The sequence below is a fragment of the Marmota flaviventris genome, chromosome 2 (assembly GCF_047511675.1).
Source record: "Marmota flaviventris isolate mMarFla1 chromosome 2, mMarFla1.hap1, whole genome shotgun sequence".
NCBI classification, from domain to species: Eukaryota; Metazoa; Chordata; class Mammalia; order Rodentia; family Sciuridae; genus Marmota; species Marmota flaviventris.
This window is the reverse complement of record NC_092499.1, coordinates 24,440,926-24,465,661: the sequence shown is the minus strand read 5'-3', so window position 1 is coordinate 24,465,661 and position 24,736 is coordinate 24,440,926. Positions and strand designations below refer to the sequence as shown.

At 39.9% G+C, this 24,736-nt stretch overlaps 1 protein-coding gene across 8 annotated transcripts in view; it reads left to right on the top strand.

Moving 5' to 3' along the window:
- Nrxn3 (neurexin 3) overlaps positions 1-24,736 on the top strand; it is a 1,482,316-nt gene that overhangs the window by 961,091 nt on the left and 496,489 nt on the right. For 4 of the 8 annotated variants that reach the window (XM_027931682.2, XM_027931686.3, XM_027931685.3 and 1 more), the window contains exon 1: positions 537-783. The exons of the other annotated variants lie outside the window; for them this stretch is intronic. In XM_027931682.2, the coding sequence (XP_027787483.2) occupies positions 537-783 (247 nt within the window). Of the gene's footprint in view, positions 1-536; positions 784-24,736 lie in introns of those variants that run through there. 8 annotated transcript variants of the gene reach the window in all.

The window sequence follows — 24,736 nt, the reverse complement described above, 5'->3', positions numbered from 1 at the left end:
TCTTCCACCTGCAGCCCCCTTTTGCCTGGCAGTTCTGCATTGCATCTGATGGAAGTCGAAAGAGGAAAAAAAAATGTTCAAACTCTTTGGATGTTGGGATAAACTAGCTTGAATCTACTTGGGTCGCCTGCCGCTTCCTCCTCTTTCTTCGTTTCCACCTTTGCCGTGTGGCTTCTCGGAGTGTGCAGTTAAGTCATCAGACCCAAGGTGCCTAGAGAACAGGAGGAAGCCTCGCCTGTCCTCCCCTGACATGTGTGGCATGCGGGGGTTCCCTAGGAGGTTTGCTTTACCTGGGTGGACTCAGGCGTCCTAAATTTTAGCTCCGGGAAAGGGGGCTTTGTCTTTTATCTTTTTTTTTTTTTTTTTTTTTTAACTGATTCATCATCAGTTTTCTTGAAACCTCTTATTGTTTCCCTTTCCCCCAAATCGGGCAACTCTTCCTCTCACTATGATGGGCCCCTGGGCATCATGAACTTCATTATTCTTCACTGGCTGGAATTGAAACTGCCCATCTGTAGTGGTCCAGTGCGTTGACCATGCACCTGAGAATCCACGCGAGACGGAGCCCTCCCCGCCGGCCGGCCTGGACGCTTGGAATCTGGTCCCTCTTCTGGGGATGTATCGTCAGCTCTGTGTGGAGTTCCTCTAATGTAGCTTCCTCCTCCTCCTCCTCTTCCTCGCCGGGGTCTCACTCTCAGCACGAGCACCATTTCCATGGCAGCAAGCATCACTCAGTGCCTATTTCTATCTATCGCTCCCCTGTTTCCCTTCGAGGAGGGCACGGTGGGTCTCTCTGCTCTTTATCCTTTAAATGGGGCATAGCAATTCCTTAACCCACTCGTCTTTCAGTAGTGTCAAGGGTGGGAAAAGCATACAAAATTGAATTTAGAATGATAAAAAAGCATCGCATGTGCATGAGGGAAGAAAATTTCCACTTTCTCTTAAAGGCTCACGTTGCCCAGTCTTCTGGGAAGGGTTCTCCTTACCTTAGCTCCCTCCAGCATAACTGCACAAACACCCCTCTCTCCTTTGCAGCCCTCACCCCCTTTGATGACACACAGCTTATCAGACAAGACCCTATGCTACATATTGAGGAATCATTCATTCACCTTGCTTTCACCCTTCCTTTCTCTGGTCTCATTTGAGTGCTAGTTGTGGAGAAATAGCAGATAGCCGGCATCATTCAGTCTTCAGCCTGAAGTTGATTGAATCGCTGTAAAGTTAGTTGTCTGTGTGGTAAAGGTCAGGGGAAAGTAGCTGAGTATAAGAAGGCAGAAAATATAATTAATAACCAGAGGCCATTATTGTTCAATTTGGCAGCTTCATGTTTGCCCACAACTAGTTGAGAAAGCAGGGATCACTAAAACTGGGCATCTAATATTGCTAGCTACCAGAGAGGAAGCAATATGTGTAAGGCTGTCCATTTATACTTCACCCAAGTGTAAATGATAGTAATTTTGATTCCACCACTTAGGCAATAATCTTTCAGTTAAGGCAGAATGAATGGTCTCCTCTAATCAAAACAGGTATGCTATGTTTTGCTCTGAACAACCCTCCTGCATAGCTATGGAAGGAAGAGATCTGTGGTTCTTAAAAATATATTCAGCTCTGAGCAGGCTGCCTCTAAAAGGGTAATGTCTGCGGTTAAAGGTAGGAGCTTGCTGTAGTAAACTGTTCTTAGGAAAAGAGCTTGCTTATTTGTTTACTATGCACTCCATTCTGATGATGAAGGGAATAGGAAGCACAGAGAGTGACTGCAGGGGCAGACCTTCAGAGAGCATCAGTAGGAACCACACTAGGGGTCCCTGCCTTACTTTTATTTTAAAGACCTATAGCATGCAAACCCTGTTCCAAAGTTGATTCTTTCCACTGTCTCTGAACTGTGAGCTTCTGCACTGTGATATCTGTAGTGTGAAGTGGAAGCACACTAAGAAAAATGTCAATACACACTGTGGCTCTTTCTCTCTTTAAATTTTATTTCAAGCAGCTCAGAGCTTGTAAGGTTGGTAGAATGGCTTGATGGGGAGGAGGGACTACTCAAAGGCTTGATGCTGATCTGGTGACTGTTTTCTCTGAGACTCCTGCTGTATCTGGTATAGACTCTCTCTGTCTCTCTCAAAATAAATAAATGAATAAAATAAAGTAAATAACATAGGAAAACAACAGGTCCCAATCAATTTCATTGAAATGGAAACTTGGGTCCCAAGGGGGAAACAGGTAGGGGGAAGAGTTAGAAAAAAAAAATGAGAGAGATGTGGGAGATGGGGAAGCCAGACAGGCTATTACTAATAGCCATAATTAAGCACGGAAACGCTCAGCGATAATTAGCTAAATTTTGCTAATTAGTGTAAATGATCAGCAGGGAGATGAAGATTATGCATTAGTTAGAGGTTATAGGCTGGCATGGTCTTGCTGGGTTCTGTTCCGCATGTAAAGAGTTAAAGGCAGCTACTAGTAAGTGATGGAATTTACAGAACAGTACTTCCCTGGGATTCCTGGGTCAGTCTCTCTCCCTGCCTCCTCCCACCTCTCCTAAAGGGATTGAGCACTTACTTGATTTCTTTAAGGATTGGTTGCTCAGCGTCCTCTAAATCTTTTTTGACTCGGTTTCAGTCTACTTTCTCATTAACCTGCAACTGATGAGATTCAGTGTGATGGAAAAGGAGAACAAACTAAACAAATGGCCAGATACCCCCAGAAGGGGCCCTCAGATCCACCAGAGCTGCAGAATGCAGTGAACTCCAGAGTCTGGCATGGCTAAGATAAGTAAGCTCATGAATTCAACTCTTCAGTGTCCTCTTTCAGTAAGTCCTACCCCATTGATTTGGGGCTTGGAGAGTGAATGCATCTATATTAAGTAGGCTCCTTGCATATTTAATTAATGTTTTTGAGCTTGAAATCAAGACAAGCAGCAATTAACAAGATGCCCCAACCTCTGGCTGCCTTCCCAAATCCCAGCTGTGACCTTTTGCATATCTAACTAAAAAGACCAGGAGACCCCACAGAGCTTTGCTAATGCACCTCTCCATCTTTCTTGGAGTGCACTTGCTCCCCCCTAGCCCAAGACAAAGGCCTAGTTAATAGCAATTGTTTTGAAAAATCTTGGTGGAGGTGGTAGGAGGCACAGCACCAGGAGGCTGAGGGTTGTTTCTGATGATTTACCACCAACCTCACTCAGTCAAAAGCAATGCTTTCTATTGTCTGTCCTTCATTCCAATATAAAACTAAAACTAGAGCCTTCAATCCAAGAACCTTCTTTGGACTCAGGGAGAGAGTTTTTCAAAGTACTGTTGCTCAATTTCTTGAAAAGCCAAAACTCCTCAGAGCTGCTGTTGATCACCATGGTTTGCCTTCCTCACCATCGCACCCTATAATGAGATTCACCATGCTAAAACAGGTGGAAGAAATAAAAAAAAAAAAAAATCTCCAAATAGCTGGCATTTCACCCTTTTTGTTACCCACGCTTGGTGCTGCTCTTTAGAAAATTGATTATGTTATAGATTTGCCTGAAGTCTATCCCAGGACAGCCTAGAGGAAGCTGAATTCCTTGGTGAGTTGGGGAGAAAAAAGATCACACCTGCCTGGTGTTCACCAAACAGTCTTAAGTTAGGATTGTGCTTCAGGATAGAATTAACCTCCTTCCTAACAGAAATCCAGTACCATTTTTTTTATTTTTTAATTTTTTAAATTTTGTGCATTCCCTTCACTTAAGTCCTCTAGCCCTTCATGCTGTCTTCAACTGTCAATCAATTAACACTGAGCACTTCCTACCTGCAAAGGATCCAGAACCAAATATGATATTGGGTGTTCTGTTAGGAATCATTTTAGAAGTATGTGGGTCACTATGAGCCATGAGTGCTTCTGTATTTTAAAAAGTACAAGGAGAGGGTGGGGATCCACATACCAAGTCAAGTTAATTAATGTAACTATAAAATATAAATTTCCTTTATAAAATGGAATGTACATTCTCATGGTACTCAAAATATCCCTTCAGATTATTTTTGATCATCTGCTTTAAATCTATTCTTTGTTTCCATACTTTCCACATTTCCATGTTTATCAAAGGGCTAAGTAGTTTAGTGATAGAGAACACATAAATAGTAAAATTTGTTTACCAGCCTTCATTTTGCTAAAGGGATTTTGTATAGTTTTTTCTCATTCTTTTTTTCCCCTTTTGGAACTCCAGTATTCATTTGCCTTGAAAAATGCTTTAATATTTACCATTTTAAAAGGAGATTTCTCTGAGGATTGTATGTACCTTCTATTTTTATCTTCCACAAAATAACAAACCTTCCTGATGACTTAGACATTTGGTGGAACTAGGTGAGGATGTAGAACTCTTGGAAAACTTACTTTAAAAGTAAAACATGTGGTCTAAATTTGGAGGAAGGCTTCTTGCTCAGAACCCAGAGTATGTGCATGTCTGGGAGTGGGGGGCAGAAGTCTAGCTCACACCATCTTGGTAGAAGTGGTGGTGGTTAACATGCATATGCACAGGAGCCAGTAGTCCTTGGAAGAAATTCCATGTCTCATTCCTTGTCATAATGACCCACCTCAAAGTGTTCCCAGCTATGGGGCTTGTTCTGTTCTGATCTCTTGAGCACTTTCTTTTGGCAGCCAGCTGCTTTCTAGCTACTTTCTTTCTGCTTTCCTTCTGGGGATTTGGTACATTGAATAATTCAGAGTGTTGGTTGACAGATAAAATGATAAGATTTATATATCTTTGGCCTTGGTAATGAATGAATTAAATTGGTTTCTCCTCCTCTCTCTGTCCTCTATCTGCATTGTTTTCCTCTGAAATTTGCTGGCAAGTGGTGGGGCTGGAGATAATTTTGTTCTTGAAAGGCCTTTATGGGAAGATTATAATAAGCTAGTGTAAATTTCTTTAGGACTTTTAACATGTGGTTGTGTAGGATTGATGTGAGGACTGCCATATCACAGGAAGAGAGGGGAGAAGAGAATCAACAATTTCCTTTAGAGGGGAGAATAAAACTCTCCACCAAACTGGCTGATGGAGAGAATTGCATAGTAAGAACTTTATTCCTTTAATACCAGTTTTGAATCTGGAAGAGGTAATATATTTCATTTTACATATGAATTACTTTATCAGATCTGGGAGAGTTTGCCTTTCTAGGACCCTGGATGACCCAGGAGGGAGGCAAGTCTTGGAAGATGAACCTTGGACTTTCACTTCCCTCCCAGTATTATTTTTCTAGTGCTGCAGTTACAAAATAACACATGCTGGTTGGTTTAAATAGGAGAGATTTATTTAGTCATAGGTCTGAAGGCTGCAAGTCCAAGATCAAGGTGTCAGCAGGTTTGGTTTCTTCTGAGACCTGTCTCCTTGGTTTACAGATGGCCATTTCCCACTGGGTCTTAATTTTCTCTTTTTCCTAGGTGTTCTTGTATTCCTGATGTCTTTGTGTATCCCGGGACACACATCCAATTGGATTAGGGCTCTTTTAATAATCTCCTTAAAAGTCCTATCTCGGACATATTCCGAGGCACCAAAGTTTAGGGCTTCAACATACAAATTTTGAGGAGACACTATACTACCCTCCCACTAACTCAGGGACCCATTCCCTGGGACAGAAGTAAAGCTGTACCATTCAGTGAATTTCTTCTAAATCTCTAGAATGGCAAAATAAAACCTCAGTGACTATGGAATCACTTTTCAAAATTATAAAATGGTACCTCAAGAAGAAAAATCCTACTTACATATATCTAGGTAAAACAGCAACAGTAGGTTTGGTTAAAAATTGTGTTTATTTTATCTCAGTTCATGTGCTGTGATGGAGTTCTGACCTCTATGTGCATGTTGGTGAATCCTGTCTGTACAGACAGGATCTCTGCAGACACAGTCTCATGTCCCTTGCCTGGGGCTTCCTTACCTAGATCTGATGCCCTCTCAGTCAGACTCCCAGCCCTCCCGCTGACTTCCCTTTAGGACTTGCATTTGGAGGTTCTTCTTTTCCTTTCCTGAGATACACACCACCAACTTTTTTCACTTTTCATTCTTAACTAAAGAAAAAAAGATTAAGTACCAATGCTTACTTTTTTGGGGGGCAGTTAAAAAATATGTCCTTTAAAAAAGTGTCAGGTTTATTATTTTTCTGTTGGATTTTTTATCTTATGAAAGTTCATCTTAAAATATAAATAGGAGACAGCTTGTCTACTTCATGACAGAATCATGATGCTTAGGTCAGATGATTGAGGAAATATGTTGTAAATTATGAACCTCTGGTTATTATAAGTTCCAAGGTCTTCAACTCTTTGATAAAAGAATGAATATTTTTACTTATTTGTTTCTGAATTCAGTTACTTCTAAATAAATAGTTATGAGAATTTGTGTTAATGAGGATAAAAGATGAATGATAATGTAATCCTAATGGAAAGGGTGGCATTGAGTGAGGTGAGACCAATTAACCACAGGATTTACAATGGAGGAAACTGACCTTAATCTTTGTGGTTTGTGAACCTGGGCAAGTCACTTGATTTAAGACTGAATTTCATCTTTAATCTGGGAATAGTGATAATAATACCATGCAGATATACAGAATTGTATGGAAACTTAAACAAGTTGTGCTTTGCAACTTGTAAATCACTATGTACAGGTTAAATATGAGAAATATTTTAGTGACAATGCTGCCCTCTTTAAATACCTTGTGCAAAGTTGCTGGGTTGTAGATTGAGGTTAAAAAATCTGCATCAATTGGTCTTCCAATTTCTCTATCTGTGGATAGATATTGTCTTTCAAGGGCTGCTGCATTCACCTGCTACTTCTCTGTGGGAAATATAGATGAGAAAACTTTAATGAATATTTTCTTATTCATGCACTAGAAGAAGACAGCCTATGACAGTCAGCTTATGACTTAAGGTAAGTGTCTCCTTAGCTGGAAACCCATGCCAGGCAAATTTTAACCAGGGATCAGAGATTATAACAAACCAGTTAGAATGTCTGAGATTTTGTGAAATAAAAATGGAGAGGTCTCCAAGAAATATTCTGAGACCATTGAGAAATTCAGAATTAGATCCCATTGGTAGTAAATGAATTGTATACATTTCAAACATTTCTATGTTTGCTATCCACCAGAAACTAAAAATTTTCATCTAGCTTATATTAGGAAGAATCAAGTCTTTTTTAGGACAACAATCTTTAGCTCTAGAAATAGAGAACTACTTTTAAGGTCATTTTTTTTTTTTACAGTTTTACTTTCCAGGACTTGAAGGTTACAGAGGAGATAGGAACACATAATTATGCACTACCTGTAGAGTTGATTTTTTTGGTGCCTGAATTTAAAACTAGAATTTTATAGAGACAACAGAGTGACGAGTCCTAGATTTTACTCTGAGTTTTCTTTCTGACCAACTCTGGGACTTTGGAAGTGACATTATATCTTTTTATTGTGTTAATCTTTTTAAGTTTTAGACATTCAATGATATCTTCCTCTTTTTTTCCCTATTCTCTTTCTTTACCTATAGTTCCCTGTGTGGGATGTAGTGTGAGTGCACTTGTGCGCCTGTCTGCCTTAATCCTACAGTGGGGGAAACTTCCTTTTTTTTTCTTCTTTGTACAATGAGAGTGTTGGGTGAGACAATCTCTCCAAAAGTTTCTCAGCACTAGGATTTCATGATTCTCTGACCCGCCTGTCTTTAAAGACACCACTGTGCATCTTAAACCTGTCTGAGTTCCACAGGTCTGCCAATGCTTTATAGGTCTATTTTCTTGTCTATCATAATAACTTTGCCAAAGCCACAAGCCAGGTTTTCTCTTTTTCCCTCAGAGAGAAGCAGCATAATGTATAGGAGTGGCTCACTGTGATGCTATAAAGCCCACCATCCAACCTTACTCAGTGTCAAGCTGAGATGAGAAGAATGCAGCTTTAGTTTAAACACATCTGATTAATAAGGAGCTGTGTGTTATGTTTAAAATGCTCTGCTGTGTTTAGCAATCTCGGGGCAGGAGGCAGAGCAGCAATGGAGTTTATAAACAGCAAGCAGTTCATTTCTACTTCCAGTTAGGGTTTTGAGAGAGATTTGCTTGGATCGTGCACCAACACCAAAAGCACACCTGCCGTGTGCCAGGCACTCTTACAGACACTTTACATATATGAATTCATTGAATCCTTTCATGCTCTGAAGTTAATAAAGTTACTACTATTTTACAAATCCAAACACTAACCCAGAGAGATTAAATGGATTGACTGAAGTAATATGGTGCTAAAAGCCAAGATTCAAACCCGCTTCTCACCATAAGCTCTTGATCTTTCTGCTATGCCACCCATCACATCAGCTCAAGCAAATGACGGAAAATAAACACCAAACTCTTTTTGTCAGGAATACAGCACACAGGTTACCAAAGTATTCTGATAGTGCCTTTGACACACCTTTCTGAAGTATCCACAGGAGTATCCCGTTCATATTCCAACCCAGGGAGGTGGGAGGTGCCATGTGATTGATTCTCTGATGCTGGGAGATGAGGGATTGAGCTCATAGAAGAGGCAAAGGGCTGGGAAAGTACAGATCCCTATGAAGCACACCAACAGTGTCATAAAGCTTTGGGGATAGATATAAGAGATATCAGTTTGCCACATGGGCCAAGTGAGCACCTGGCCAAGGGCATCCAGTCAGTGTTAGACTCAGTGAGGAGTCCAGACAGTGGGATGCCAAGTCCACAGCTTTTCTTTTTCTCCTCACCTTCTCATTCTTTCAAGCCTTTCTCAAATGACAGCCTGGTTCCCCATCTCCCTTTCTGCAGAGCAGTCTCCTCCTCACCAGCTGAAGCCCTGTAGCTTTGGATTCGGCCAGCATTGAATTTTTGCGGCCTTAAGCTTAAAATAATTCATTATGAACATCTGTCTAATAGGTGCCTGGCTTGTGCTAAAGGATAGGATTTCTTGGAACATGCTGAAGGCTTCCTCTATATAGGAGATCTCTTTGTGAGGAAGTGCTCAGATTTAGAGTCCTGTGCATTAAGACAATTCCTGTCCTGGTAGGGTCTTACCCAACAGAGAGCAAGAAAGAAATAACCTTTTTTTTTTAATTTTAATTTGTTCTTTTTAGATATGCATGATGGTAGAGTGTATTTTGACATATTTTATATACATAGAATATAACCTAATTAGGATCCCATTCTTATTGTACATGATGTGGAGTTATACTGGTCATATATTCACATATGAACATAGGAAAGTTATGTCTGGTTCATTCTATTGTCTTCGCTAATCCCATCCTCCCTCCCTTCCCTTCACTCCCCTTTGTCTAATTCAATAAACTCCTCTTCTTCCCTGCCCCCCTTATTGTGAGAAATAACCTTTTTATGCAACTCTTACTGCTCTTCATTTGGAAGCCATGACCCAGTTATTATTCAAGGTCATGTCTCCAGTGCCACTCCTGACCCCTTGCTTGTCAGCTGTTGAGCACCTGTATACACATAAATCCCCTAGAAGCCAACAAGCCACATTTTCTGAGATACTGTCGTTGCCCTCCTTCTTTTACTGTTTTGAAATACACCTCTCACCCCCTGCATTTCAACAACCGTGTGTACTCCTGAGTGACTTTCCCCCAAACTATGAATTTCAACTATTTCTGAGGCAGTCTTTCAGAATTTGAATATAATTACACACTTTGGGTGCAAATTGTGGTTTTGCTACATAAGAAACTAATGGAAATGATCCGCCTGTTCCTGTAGTTTACAGATTATATGCTTTGGGACTGGGGATATATATTTAGGTTCCTTTTCTGTGTGGCACGTTAAAATGGAAACCAGCTCGGGGTGAGCCACCATGGTTGCTAGGCAGTAAAGCAGGTTGACAGAGCATGGTATCAAACTGAACCAGCGTTGGTGTTTTACTTAACACCTGTTTGCTTTGTACCTTTGTCATTTGATGGTGTCATAGAAGGAGGAAGGGGGAGGAGACAGGAAGGTCTGGTTGTCAGCAGAGACTTAAACAAGGAGTAAGAAATAAGCCCAAACATCCATGTGAAATGAACATTTTTTAAAAATCTGAAATTGCTATGCAGAGAGCTGTTCTTATGAAGAGCAAGCAAGACTTGAAGCAGTGCACAGGTGCAGGAGGCATCTCAAGGGATGTGGTCTTGGGTGGGAACTCATCTTCAGAATAGGAGCCATAGCCAGCAAAGAAGAGTGAACTGGTGACCCCAGGCTGGAACTGGTCTCAGCAGGTCCAGATAAAAGGAGCTGGTTAAAAATTGTCCAACATGCTTCAGTAGTTCATTTAATTTCTAGCCTGAAATTCCAGACTTATCGCATGCAAGTGGTAATAGGCAGCAAAGGGCTTTGGGGCTTCTTTATAATTGATAACTAATAGAATAACTCCAATTGCTTTGAAACTCTGGTTTTAATAAAAGCCCAACGGCCCTGGAAAACAATTAGATCGCAGATAAAAGAAAGCCTTCTCAGATTCTCTGAGGACAATTTCAGTAGCACTCTGATCATTTTAAAAGTTTGGAAAAAAAAACAAAACAGGATTATAGGGTTAAATCTCAACTATTGGGAGAATTTGAGAATTTGGCTTCCTGAACAATTGGGTAGAGGGAGGATCTTAGAGATTATATAGCCGAGATTTCCTTGTACACATTTTTTCCCATGAGTCAAATATAGTATATACGTTTTCATGAAACAATATCTCTGCATGATCACAGAGCATATTTATATATATAGTGATGGTGGTGGTGGGGTGTTGAACACAGGGGCATTTAACCATTGACCCACATCCAAAGCCCTATTTTGTATGTTACTTAGAGACAGAGCCTCACCTGAGTTGCTTAATGCATCCTTTTTGCTGAGGCTGGCTTTGAACTCTCAATCCTCCTACCTCAGCCTCCAAGCTCCTGGGATTATAGGCATGCACCACCACTCCAGGCCTCCCTTATATATTAATTCAAACTTCTTAAATAAAATAAATCCAAGAAAGGATACTAGGCTTTCACAAGAATGACAATAATATCTATTTGACTCACTAATGACTGTTAAAATATACCACTATTTCTTTTAACTTATTCAGTGTACCTGAGAGTTTTTTTTAAAAAGTTTTAGTTCAATAAAAGTTTTAGTTCATTTAACTCTCCTATGAGTTAGGTACAGTTGTTTTCCCATTTTAAAGATGTGAACGTGAAGGCATGGAAGGTTTGAGACATTTGCCTGAGGTCATGTGGATAATGCATGGCAGAACTAGTTTGGACAGCCAAATAATTTGTGTTTTTAGTATTTAAATTTTCAAGGTAGATTTCTCAAATGAATACAACCATTTTTGAAAGGACCTTTTTTATATTCTACTTAGAGCAGAGATGAATTGTAAGGACTATAGTGTCTTCTGGACTTAGCAGCTAACAGTACACTTCAACTTTGTGTCAAGCATTGAATCAAATACTTGAGTTTACCTGGTTTAATTTTTCTTACCATCCTCCAAAGGAAGTACTATGATCAGTGTGAATTTATAAGAAAAAAAATTGAGCCTGAGAGTTAACTAATTCATTTATTTAAGTCTCTACAGACAACCACACCCTCCTATCTCCTTTCTTTTGCTCCTTCTTTGAAATCATTAAATGACAAAGGAACAAAGCAAATATGTGTTGAGTAAAACACCAAGGCTGGTTGCAAGTTTCACTTTCCAGCAGTTAGCCCACTGCTTCTCTTGAACTTTGGTTAGCACATCTGTGCAAATATAGACCTGTTCCCAAATACTGAAAACAACTGATTAGAATACTTTCCTCCATTCGCATGTCCTATTACATTCCAGGAAAGACTTTCCAAAACAGCCTTTGCTAACACACACGAGTTCCAAATCAGCTGGCAAAGAATGGTGGAATATTCAATGAAGGATCAAAGCATGAGAGCCCCTCCGTTGACAGGAGAGCCCATTGGTGAGTCACTCTCCCCATTTTTGATCTACTTTAAGAAATACTTTGTCTTGGGAAACTCAGTTTCCAACAGTCATTATAGGCTTTCCCCTCAACCCATAATTTTAGACAAACTACCAAATCTTCCTGGTTGTAGTTCTCTCACCTGCAAAGTAAGGGAATTCATGATCTCTAAGTGGCCTGCCAGGTTTTTTTTGTGTGTGTGATTTTGATAGTAATCTTTCTAGCAGGGCTCAGAGGTAAAATCCTGATGGTTTTTCTCAAATACCTTTTGGCTCTTATGAAATTACCTTGAATCTCTTGAATCTACTTTCATTCTTGACTCTCTCTCTCTATCTCTATCTAACTATATATACATACACACACATATACACATGTATATGTATATACATATATGTATGTGTGTGTCTATGTATACATATATGTATGTATATCCACACACATACATATATGTGCAGTTCATTAATTGTGATGGTGGAACTAATGAATTGACTGAATTGACTATTTCTACATTGGCAATAGTTTTGCAATTTGGGCCAATGGGTGTGTTTGCATGTCCATATGGGTGAATGTATGAGCTGGAAAAGAACATTGTGGCATAAAGCCCTTAACATTCCCAATTAGCTCCTGGCTTGGGATGAAAAAATTAGACATGAAGATTAAGCCTAATGTAGTAATGCTTTAATAACCTTTTCTTCCTGATTTGATGTCGCCATTCAGTCCAGTTTTGTCACAGACTCATGTCACCATGTCAATATTCATCTCAGTAGGAACAATTTTTATGTAAACTAGGAACATAAACCTAGAGCTGACCCTCTACAGTCAATCCCTCTCTTTGTGATGGTTCATGTCTCTTTTTTTCCAGGTCAGGGGTCACTCTGTAGATAGCTCCATCCTCTACCTGCCCTTAGATATGTATTTGACTTTTTGTGATAAAGAACTTTTTTAGACAGTCCTGAGACTTCACCTCTTTATTTCTGGACAAAAGGTGACTCCATCCTGGTAATCCAGAAAAAGATTCATAACCTCATCCTCATGTTCCTCAGGCCCAGGGGATGCTGCTAACTAAGAATGTTCCAATGCAGGACACCCATGGGACTAAAAGCCGCTTTGCTTGTGTGACCTCACTGAGTGCCAAATGTGGATGACGTCTTTAGAGATCTTTTCGAATCAAATTATTTTTCACGTGAAGAAACTAACAGATCACGAGTCTGTGAATTGTTCCCAAGTCACCCCTTTCAAATTAGGGGCAAATCAAGGTTTGCATACATTTCTACATTTTTCTATTCAGTCCTCTCTCTACCACACCTCATTGTTGGTGCTCCACCTCTCCACGTGTCCCCTGTCTCACTGGAGTCTGGGAGATGGGGATGGTCTCCAACACAACCTGAGAAACAAATCAGCACAGGAGGAGCAGAGAGCAGCTCTCTGTGAGCAGCATGGGAGCCAAGATTCCAACCCACACACTGCTTCCTCTAATTGCCACCACTGAGGGCAGTGCCACTCCATCCCAGGCATGTCCCTCCCTCAGAGGGTCCCGAGTTCTCTCTGCCCCAGCAGTCTAGAAGGGAAATTCAGTGTTCAATCAAACCGTTTGATGAGAGCTTTTGAGCCTAATTACATGGAAGGTTTCTTCCAGTGAAAGGAAAGAGGAAAGAGAAAGGGAGAAATTAAATTGAAGTGTAAATCAGTCAAGGGCTTAGATCCCGCGCTTTCTTTCTTTTTAATCAAGAGTAAAATGAGAGGAGAGTTTTAAGGATCATCACAAGACACCATTAACTACCCAAGGAGCTCTTGACTGAAGATGGTTTGTCATGAAAAGAAAAATGTACAATTTGTCCAAAAAAGGAAGTATCTGAAGGTTTTGCAGCAATTTAAGAGGATGACACTCAGGGTAGGGTGGCTGGTTTTCCTATGACTATTTTGTCTTTCATTCTGCTAGAGGATTAGCATATTTTCTTACATCCTTTATGATATTCTCAATAAATGCTATAAATCAATGATTTGGTAAATATGTAATTATATTTTTTTACATAGGAAAGTGCAATATGCTTTCTTTTGTGGTTTTTGTAGATTGTGGTCGATCCCTCTATGATTACTACTATTTGTAGAATGTTTTACAGTGCTTCAGAGAAAACATATAATCTTTCTTGATCCTCTACACCCTGGCCCTGTGCATTAGAAGAACACATGAGATGATTATTCATCCTACCTTTTTTAAGCTGAAGTATTCAAAAGCAAAGAAGCATGAATGACTTGACCAAATCATTCAAGTATTAGATGACGGAGCAGAACTGATACACAACTTTTGTCCACTAGATCTCCTTGTATTACTTAGTACTTTGTATAGAATTTCTGGGCTTTTCAGTAGTAGAGAATAGTGTTTGCAGAGAAAATGCACTGGACCTCACACCTAGGTATTGAGTTCTTTCAATGAGCAGTTCAAGACTCTGGTCTGGGGGCTGGGATTGTGGCCCTGTGGTAGAGCGCTTGCCTAGCACGTGCAAGGCCCTGGGTTCAATCCTCAGTACCACATAAGAATAAAATAAGGTTGTTGTGTCCAACTACAACTAAAAAATAAATATATATATTAAAAAAGACTCTGGTCTGTGTTCTAGAGTGGAAAGTGAAATGTTTACTTTGCCCTCAAAAGCTTCCAGTGTAGTTAAAATTGCTTAAAGTAATGCTTAGGTCTACCCACTTCAACCCCACAGCATCTCCAACTGCAGCATCTGGGCAGTTGCAACAACTCCCCTTGCAGGACCTTCCTAAACCTCTGTTTGCCCTCCTGCCTATGCTGCACCCACCTGAAGTAGCAGAGATCTTGGCATTTCCCCACAGTCTGCCTTGGTTCACAAGATGAAGTCCATTACCTGCCTGGACTTGTCTCTACTATTTCTGTTTTCATCTCCCCACATGATCTTTGACCACCTTGACCTTTCTCTGAACCCTTTTCTTTTATTCCTGGAACATCTCCACATTTCCCCCACTATTTGGCCTTTATCTGTTCCTTTTGTCTAAATTTTTCATCCATATTGCCACATGGTCACTCTTTCTTATTCTAACATCAGGCTCAACTTTGAAGTCATTTCCTTAGGAGCCTTTCTTAATGACCCAGTCTTAAAATCACTCTTTGAAATCTCTCTCTAGTGTATTCTTTCTTTTCTTTTCACTGTAGCTTGAAAATCTCCATGATGTTCTTTGTGAGTGTATTGGTTTTATTAACCTGCTAGACTGGGAGCTCTGAGAGCAAAGCCCTCTTCTCTCTCATTCATGGTTGTTTCTCCAGTGCCTGAAAATGGGACTAGCAAAGAGTGAATTTCAGCAAACATGAGCTGAATGAAGAGAGGAGTGAAAAATTGACCTACATGCCCCTCATCTATGACTCTTATCCTGTATGTTAATGCCGATACTCACTAGACTCTTTCAAACTCTATGACTTTGAATATACCATTCTCTTGACTGAGAACTTCTACTATTAGATCAGTTTCTATTAATTGCTCACATGACAACTTCCTCCATAGTATTTGGTTTGCAAAGTTTTCTTTACCTTGCATCTGCAGAATGAGATTTTCAACTTTCTGTGTTTTTTCTCCATAACGATTTTCTTGTTGGCTAACTAAAATTATTAAACATATATGAAGATTTACACCCTTTCTAGTACTAGGTGCTAGGTACTTTAATATGAGTAAGATTTGGGCCCTGTCTACAAAACATACATGCCTTGTTGGAAAGGCTCATTCTCATTTTATTAAGTGTATCCACATTGTGTTACGATTATGAGTGATGAGTGAGAGTTTTTTCTCACTAGAGTCTGACTTTCTTAAGGGTAAGGAATGAGTTATTCATTCCTATATTTTGAATGGTTGAAATAGTTCTGCTTTTCTAAAAGGTATACTTGATGATAGTCAATGGAAGAATCTAGTGAGTGATTTGAAAATATAAGAACAGAAAATATTTTAATCAACATTATAGTATGACAAACATAAGTTGAAACTACGATGGGAACTTAGAAGGGGAAAATGTCACAACCAATTAGGTCATTTATATGTGTTTTTTGAGAAAGAGAAACTTTATATCATATTTTGCAAAATGATTTCCACAGGTATGCAGAAGATAGGGTGGAATCTATTTACGAAAAAGAAATCAGAGAGCTGTTGACTCTGTCAGTGACTCAATCTGCTGAGCCATGGGCATGTAGGGGAATATTGTAAGAGGGCCTGGTAAGGGAGTTGGGGCTCTTTGATGGAGGATATTGGACAAGCATTTTGAGAACGATGGCACTTTTAAGAATCTGCAGTCTAGGAATCATACTGCTGCACTACATGATTTGCTCCTTTCAATCATCCTGCAGTTCTTTCATCAATATAAGCATTTACAAGTGAGGAAAGGGGCCAAGTCTGAGAAGGTGACATGTAAATCTCACAGGAGGGTGCTGTAATTTTGCAAAATGTAAATCAGCTTTTGTAACTCCCCTGCTTAATAAAAAACAAAACAAAAGCAAAGAAACCAAACAAAAACTTCTTTCTTCATAGGTTTCCATTGTCCTTCTAATAACCACAAAGTTTTCCCACTGCAGAGGCCTTTGCCCATCACATTTAAACAGATTTCTCACTACTCCCACTGGTTGACCCCTACCACACCTAAAGTCTCTAGTTTATCACCTACTCTTAGAAGTCTCTCTTCAACTTCCTTGAGGAATTTATATCCCCAGAATATAGGTTCTCCTAACCTCTGAGAACTCTCCCTCATTGCACATTATAAAGTTGCTACTTTACATTTGTGCGGTTTTGGGACTATTTATCTATCACCTATCTCCTAAGTATATCCCATAAGAGCCAGATAGGGTTGCCAAACTGAACAAATAAACACAAGACCCCCAATTCAATTTTATATTGTCTTCAGTACCAGTAACGTCCCATGCAATATTTGGTATGTACTTGTATTTAATAATATTTTCTTTTTATCCAAAGCTCAAATTTAACTGGGCATCCTGTGCTTTGTTGGCAACTCTTGTAAGGGACCACATCTGTTAGTGCTCTTAGCACAATAGCTAGGCTGCGATGAATAGGTCATCTTTCAATGTTTGATAAATAAGTAAAATCAATTTAAAAACTGTTCTGGCAGTTCCCTGTAGGCTGAATTTGGATGACAAAAGACTGAATTTGGATGGACTTTCAAAACTATCAAAGGAAAAGGCAATAAAGACAAGTTATGATATTAAAGCTGAATAGATGGAGATATGTAAAAGAAACATTTCCAAGGGGAGATCAGAACTTCTATTTACGGTGTGACTATAGTAAACCAGCACAGTAAAAAAGTTGGCAAAGGGACCATTTCAAATGACTAGTGACTAGGATCATAAATAATGACAAAGAAAAATTAACATAACCCCCCCACACATAGACAGAGCTTCACAACTTTGTCAGTACTGTTCTGTTTCTACAACGTGCCCTCTCTAGGATAGGCTTGTTTCTGAAAAGATGGCCACTTAATTATCACTTCTCTTTGTAAATTCAATTACATTTCCCAGTCAATGTAGTTTCTCAGTTCAGAGATGTTTGTCTTCATTTCTGTGAATTTTTAACGGGTTCCTTTTATTTAAGTCCCACATATCTCTGCTGGACCCAGTACTTCTGAAGCACCAGGTAATTTTGCATTATGCATAGCAGAGCTCAGATGTATTTGTATTAGCAGGTTGATTTTATATCCTTCAGATTTTCTAAAAATGGGCTATAACTGGCCTGTAATGAGATGACCAGCCGGAGGCTAATTTCTGTGGTATTTCTTCCTGATGGCAGAACAGGTGAAGACAGACAAGTCACAAGCACCCGCTTCAGATAATAAAGATGTAATTCCAGTCATTCAAGTTTGTGTTGAAAGCAAATCTTTTCATTCCTTATTTTTCAATTAGTGCAGAGCATGTTTCCATGGCCTCTAGCTACAGGAGGCCAGATGATCGCATGTTCTTAACGAGATGTGTGAACAGAGATGTGGGTGCAGCCATTGACATTTCCTCAGCTGCTCTTGCAGAGGTCTGGAGAATTCTTCCTCAGCACTTACTTGCCTGCAAGTAGCTATCTGAAAGATCAGATGTGACGAGGGCATGATTAACCAACCCAGAGGGGTGATGGAAAGGCAGATCTATGGTGGGCCTTTTAACTGTGCACACCTGAGCATGGATGAGCACTGTGTCCTCAGTGGGTGACAGGAAACCAGAGGTCAGCAGACTTTGCCACTAAAGAGCCAGACAAATGTAAATGTCTTTGGCTTATGGGTCAGGTCGGCTGCCTCACCACAAGCACTCCTTCTGCCTTTGTTGAGACAGTTCCCAGACAACAGGTAGACAAATGAGTGCAGCTATCATGCAGTAAAATTTCATTTGTAGAAACAGATGCGCCAAATTCTCAAATCCTTGCTCTTGACTTCAGCTTCCTGATTCCTATAGCCATAATAAAACCCATGTGTCAGGGTTGTCGTGTTTAACACACATAGAGAGAACCTAGAACAGAGTACATACTCCTAAGTATTCAGCAAATGCTAACCAATATCATGAGTATAATAAATAAATTGTACGGCTGCAAGGAATCTTGGGTGTCAGAAAATTTCCGCTTTTTCAATGCCTAAGAATTCAAGACAGAGACTTAACCATAGTTCCTGCACTCTGGTTTCTTACAAACCTGTTCAGATGCCACTTCTGAAATGCTCAATAACTACGGCAGCATTGAGCCAAGCAGGTATCTTGGGGGATACTTGAACATTCATTCAATATGTATGCGCTGAATATCAACCCTATATAAGACACTGTGCTGTATATTTCAAGTGATAAAAAGATCAATAAAGTTCTTGCCTTTGAAGATCTAACAGCTTATAGTTACCCAAATAACTACTGAAGTAGAAAGTGACAAGTATCAGAAGAATGAGTACTTCCTGCCTGCCAAGCAATGTACTTAGGTGCTTAAATGTGTTATCCCATCTGATACCCTCAATAGTTTAATTTGAAGCATTTTATCCTCAAAGGCACTGAGACGCAAATGTTATGTTGTCCGCTTAAGGTCAGGAGTTAGTTAAGTGCTGGAGCAAAGATTTGAACTTCTTTAATTGCACAGTGTTCTTTCTGCCAGTCTTTGGGGAAGATCTCATGGATGAAGCTGGCTATGGCTACACTACCTGCTCTGAAAAGTTGTGTTTGCAGCAGGCATGTTAGCTGCTCATGATTCTGTGGGTCAACAGTGTAGGCTTGACTAGCTTGTGGCTGGTTCCGGTCATTGGTCTGGAAAACTGAAAGTGGGATGTTGATCCCTGCTCCATAGGAACATTCCTCTTCCACAGTCAAGCATTTCAAATGTTGACCATTTCTGTCCATTCCTGTGGCTCCTTGGTGTTTTAGTGTAATACCTCACAGCCCATGGGTTGTAATAATAATGGCAGTAGTTATGATTGATTGACCCTTTGTCATGTGTAAGGTGCTTTATATGTGTGCAGCATCCAGTTTGTGTAAAAATTCTTAAGAGATATATGTAATTAGCCCCAAGAAACTAAGGCCCAGGCTTCTGTACCCAGGGGCCTCCAGGCTGCCTTCCAAAGGAGTGATGTAATAGGAGCAGCAAGAACTCTTGAGAGCTGAGAAGTCACACAATAGCACTTTTGCTGCATTCTGTTGGTCAAAGCAAGTCTCAGAGCCAGTCCAGTTTCAATGAAGGAAATTGGATTACATCTCTTAGCAAAAGGAGCACCAAAATCACATTACAATGGGGTAGGCATGCTAGGATTTGTAGTCATATTTTGCAGTCTACACCAAAGCGGTAATTAAGTTGGACTTTAACAGAAATATTAAGATTTAGAGAGTTTGGACTTTGCTAGAGCAGAAATTATAAAGAGCAATAGTTCAGATTAGCTGATACATTACCTGAGCTACATTACCTGGGAAATTTCTGCTTGCCCTTATCTAACAAGAAAATAGCTGTTATTCTTTGTAAGGACATAATTGCAAGAATGTTTTCTGCATATGTGATACTTCTAGCTTTTCAGAGGATTTTGATTTTTGTTAGTCACCTTAAGCGTGCTGTATGATTTTGTTGCCTTTTCTTACTCAGAGTAAGATGGCAAAGCTCTCCACTTCTTCCTTCTCTGCCATTTGGCATCATCACGACAGCAAAGCCCAGGTTCCCAGCTCACTTTTCAAAGACAATTGTGAGGACAATCTGAGGTGATTGACTGGCTGAGCGTTTGCCCCAGCAGCTATTTTGTTGCTGAAGATGAAAGTTTGATGGACTTTAAGATGGAAAGGAAGGAAGAAGAGAAATTTGATTTCATCGGCAGCTGTCTTACCCATCTTCATTAAGTTGGGTTGTGGACACTGCAAGGCCATTCTGAACCAGTGGTCATAAAACTAATAGGCGCCACTCAACCTAGACAGCTCATATTGCCGCCTGAGATCTGTCATCTTCGTGGTTATTGCAGAAGAAGAAGAAGGAGTCTCCTGTAGGGAACACAACGGTCCTTGTGTGACAGAAGTGAAACTGAAAGAAATAGATTTTTCTATTAGCTGCAAATCAAACCCTTGCACATCATCCTTCAGAGGTGACAGCACCTGATTCTCTAAAGCAGGGCTCGAACAAATTATTTGAGTTCGCAGAAGACAATGTGGGATTAATATCAGTGCATGGCAGAGGCTGTGTGCATACGGGGAGAAAAGTCTGTGGCTTCTCCTTTGAAGTCTTGGAATTTGCTCTATGTCTATGTGCAAGGGTGTGTTTGTGAGCATAAAGTTGTGAGTAGCAAAGTCCAAGAGAGAATCCAGTTTTGATTAGGATGATCTCAAAATGAGTGGGTGAATAATATTCAATCTTCCAGATTTCTGGCTATGAGCTCTTTTGCTCCAGAGATATATACTGAAAGGAGGCAGGAAAAAGTGTCCTCTTAACAATCAAGCATTTCAAATGTCAACCTGTATGGATATTTCTGTCCATTCCTGTGGCTTTTTGGTGTTTCAGTATAATACCTCACAGCCCACGGGTTATAATAATAACGGCAGTAGTTATGATTGATTGATCCTTTGTCATGTGTCAGATGCTTTATATATGTGCAGCATCCAGTTTGTGTAAAAATTCTTTAAAGATATATAAAATTAGCACCAAGAAACTAAGGCTCAGGGATGTTAAATAACTTGCTCAGACACACACAGCTCAGGCATCCAAATCGCAAAGCCCATGCCCTGCTACTGTACCAGCTTTGCCTTTCCAAGTCTGAGGGTAATAAGGGGTGCCCTTTCCCAGTGTTTTAAAGATTTGTTAAGTTTTTTTTTTTTTTAAATTCTGCTACTGCCCAAGTCTTTTAGAAAATCTTCTCAGTTGTTGACAGATCAAATCCCCAGCTACCTGATCTGAAGGTGTTATCAGAAAGAAGCTACAGACCATGAAGGAGTGAAGGCTTTCCAACTCAGAAGGGACTTCCTAGATCATCTGGTGATTCTAATTTAACATCTTCTCTGGCCACTGTTGCTCATGGTACAGAAAATAAGGTCTGGTTAGGCCATGACCAGAGTCCTCTGCTCCTGGCCTTTTCTCTACCTGACACTGCATGTCCTTTGAGGAATAATTTACTGCTTATCAGATGTTATATCAAGGCCTAAGGTTAAAGTCATTCACTTGTGATCAACTTAGGCCAGTAGTTGGCACTGCCTGAGGTCTTTAGAGGTGTGGTTATTCTGGGGGAAATGACAATCTGCCTACCTGGGACTTAGGGTCTAGGAGTGGTAATATAGTAGAAGTAGGATAGTAATAACAACAGCAATAATAAGCATACGCAGGAATAATGCACCCTCTTTACATCTGCTATGTGGTTTAGGATATGCATAGTATTTTCATAATTATAATTTCTCATAATTTTTTATAACTCCTGCTCAAAATCTAAATAAGCAAGGAGACATACCTTCTGAGGAGTATAGCACCATGAAAGGAGAATGAGATAAATTGTGTTTAGTGTGGGATGAAAATGCCAAGGGAGAATAGTTGTGTGTCCTCTTGCCCATTAGGGGACAGTTCATTCAGCTGTAGGGTGAATATCAGAGTTCTCCAAATACTGACCTGCAAGGCAATCCCAACTTGTAGGTATTTTGCAGTTAAATCTGACTGGTAAACTGGTGAGAGCTAAGAGGTTGTGGCATGAGAAGAGCCCTTCATTTCCACCCATCACCTTTTTGAATCCCAGTATGTGAGTAGCTGTGAAATGTGACCTGTGTTTAATAGGTTAACTGAGCCATATTAAAAAGAACTTGAGTTTATTTGAGCAAATAGCAGTTCAAGAATCAGGCAGCTCCAAACCAGCACAGGCACAGGGGCTAACCTGAAGACGCCTGAGGGATAGGCTTTTTTAAAGTATGCAGAAAACATGCAAAAAAAAAAATTGATTGGTTACAGTTATAACACTGTCAGTCTATCCCACAGGAAAGTCCAGTTATAGAATTATATGTTTGTTGGCTACCTCTATTTAGTTGAGTGAGCTTAAGTTCTGTTTTTCTTTAATATAAGCATTTACAAGAAATATATCAAATTAAGTTTGCTTCTGCTTGCAAAACAGGCAAGTTTAAGGTCATTGATGAGGCTTAACTGGATTTATTTGCTCAGGGATTCTTCAGGCTTGTCCCCATTTTAATGTACTTTAACACTGTTGTTAACATCATTTGTTTAATAAGCATTTATTGAATACTTACAGGTCTCTGCTTGGTGCTAAGTTGAACAGGTACATGATATTCTGGATCTAAAGCATCTTTAGCTCCACAAATACATGCATAGAAGCAAACTGCAGAGCCTGGCCCTGCGCCCTGCAGCCTCCCAAAAGCTGAGCATTGCCACTTGGCTCTGCTGGCAGAAGTCTGGGACTGACTTCCAGCTCTGCCACTTGTTAGCCATGTAACCTTGAGCAAGTTCCTTACTCTAAATTCTTTATCATGTTTCTCATTTGTGAAAGGGGTGATTTAAAAAAAAATATGTGTGGTCAGGATTTAAGAGCTAATCTGTGTAAAGTGCTTATAAAAAGCCTTTTATACGTGCTCAAATAAACACCAGTCATTGTTGTTATCATTATTTCCACTGTAATTGCTGGTAAAGAGGAACTGTCTTACGAAGTTCCATGCAGGACTTTCTCTTTTCACTGTGAACAAAATGCCTTTGCAGAATCCTAACTATTTGATTTGTAGGATATTTTTTTTTCTAATGCCTAGAGATTCCATAGCCAATACATCTTTTGAAACTTGTTAACAAACACAGAGTTAAATTAGGTAAGCAGCATTTGCCCCCTGACATTTTGCAGATGGAAGAAAACCTGGAGGTCATCTAAGCCAGTAAAACATTTTCAAGATAAGGAACTGAGGTTCATAGAAAGTAAATGACTTTGTCAAAGTAATACACTCAGGGCAGAATGAAGCACAAAGCTTAGTAATTTTGTGTGTGTGTGTGTGTGTGTGTGTGTGTGTGTGTGTGTGTGTCTGTTTCTTGGCTCAAAACTCTTTCTTCAGCCATTTTTTAACTTATTCCATTTCACCTAATAACTTTCTCACGTTTTTGTGAGTTTTTAAAGATGCCAGTGGCCACAATCAGCAAATGACTGAAGTTGCCTTGTGATCCAAGTCTATTGGTTTTACTTCTTCTGCCTTCAGTTTTCTCACTCATCCAATGAGAAGAAATTACTCCTCTTTTATCAAATATCCCTAAAGTGGCTTCCAGGTCAGATAAGATACTATCTTAACAAATAAGATAGGGTTGAAGTGGAATGTTATTAATGTCAGTGATATAACTCCAAATCTATAGAAAGTTTGAGAACAATCTTTTTATTTATTTATTTAAACCTGAGAGCCCAGTTGTGTTTCCATGTGGATTAGCCACCAGGACAGACAGAAGTGTGCAATGTGATTCTACTATTGAAATGAGTGAGTGTTGACCTTACACTGTTTTCTGTTTCTCCAGAGGCTTCTGCACCACTGCAGAGCTTCTCTGAGCTGGGATGCTTTATCAGCTTGATGACTTTCTGCAGTGGTTGATGCACATGAGTCCTATTTTATTCCAGCCATAAGTGGGGGATTACAAACAGGACATGATGGCCAGGCTAGACTGTATCTTCCCTCTAAAGACAATGCAGCTATTCCCGTGGAAGCCTCCTTGTTTTTACACCTTTTTTTTTTCTTATGCTTCATTATAATACCTCTTCATGTCCCTCTCTTTTGACATGGTGCACCTTACTTCACACCTGTCAGTTGCACTCTGTTGTTAAAAGTAAGATTAAATTCAATTTAAATATAGCTTCTCCCTTGTTAATATATACACCTGTAGAGAGAGAACACCTTTGACTTTAAAGGTAATGCTTGCTGCTTTGACAGATATATACATAGGTGTGAGAGTGTGTGCGTGTGTGTGTGTGTATGTGTGTGTAAGATAGATACATGCATATATATGAGTGTGTGTGTGTCTCTCTGTGTGTAAGATAGATACATGCATAAATGGGAGTGTGTGTGTGTGTGTGTGTGTGTGTGTGTGTGTGTGTTTACTTTAATACAAGGTCATTTGTTTGGCTGTTTTTAATGGCTATTCATTAATACTCTTATCTTATCCAGAAAACTCATTTCCTCTGCACAGAGCTCTTAGGTGATGATCATGTCCCCTGCTACCAACTTTCCAAGGTCTCCAGGAGGCTTGCTTCTTACTTTCCTTTCAGCCCTGACACCTAGTTCATCATCAGAGATAAGCCCCAGTTGTCTGCAGATTGCAATCTCATCAGGTTTGCAAGATAGCATCTTGTTTGACTCTTCTCTGCACCTTCCATTAACACTTGGGGACTCAGGCTTTGGGAAGAGCCA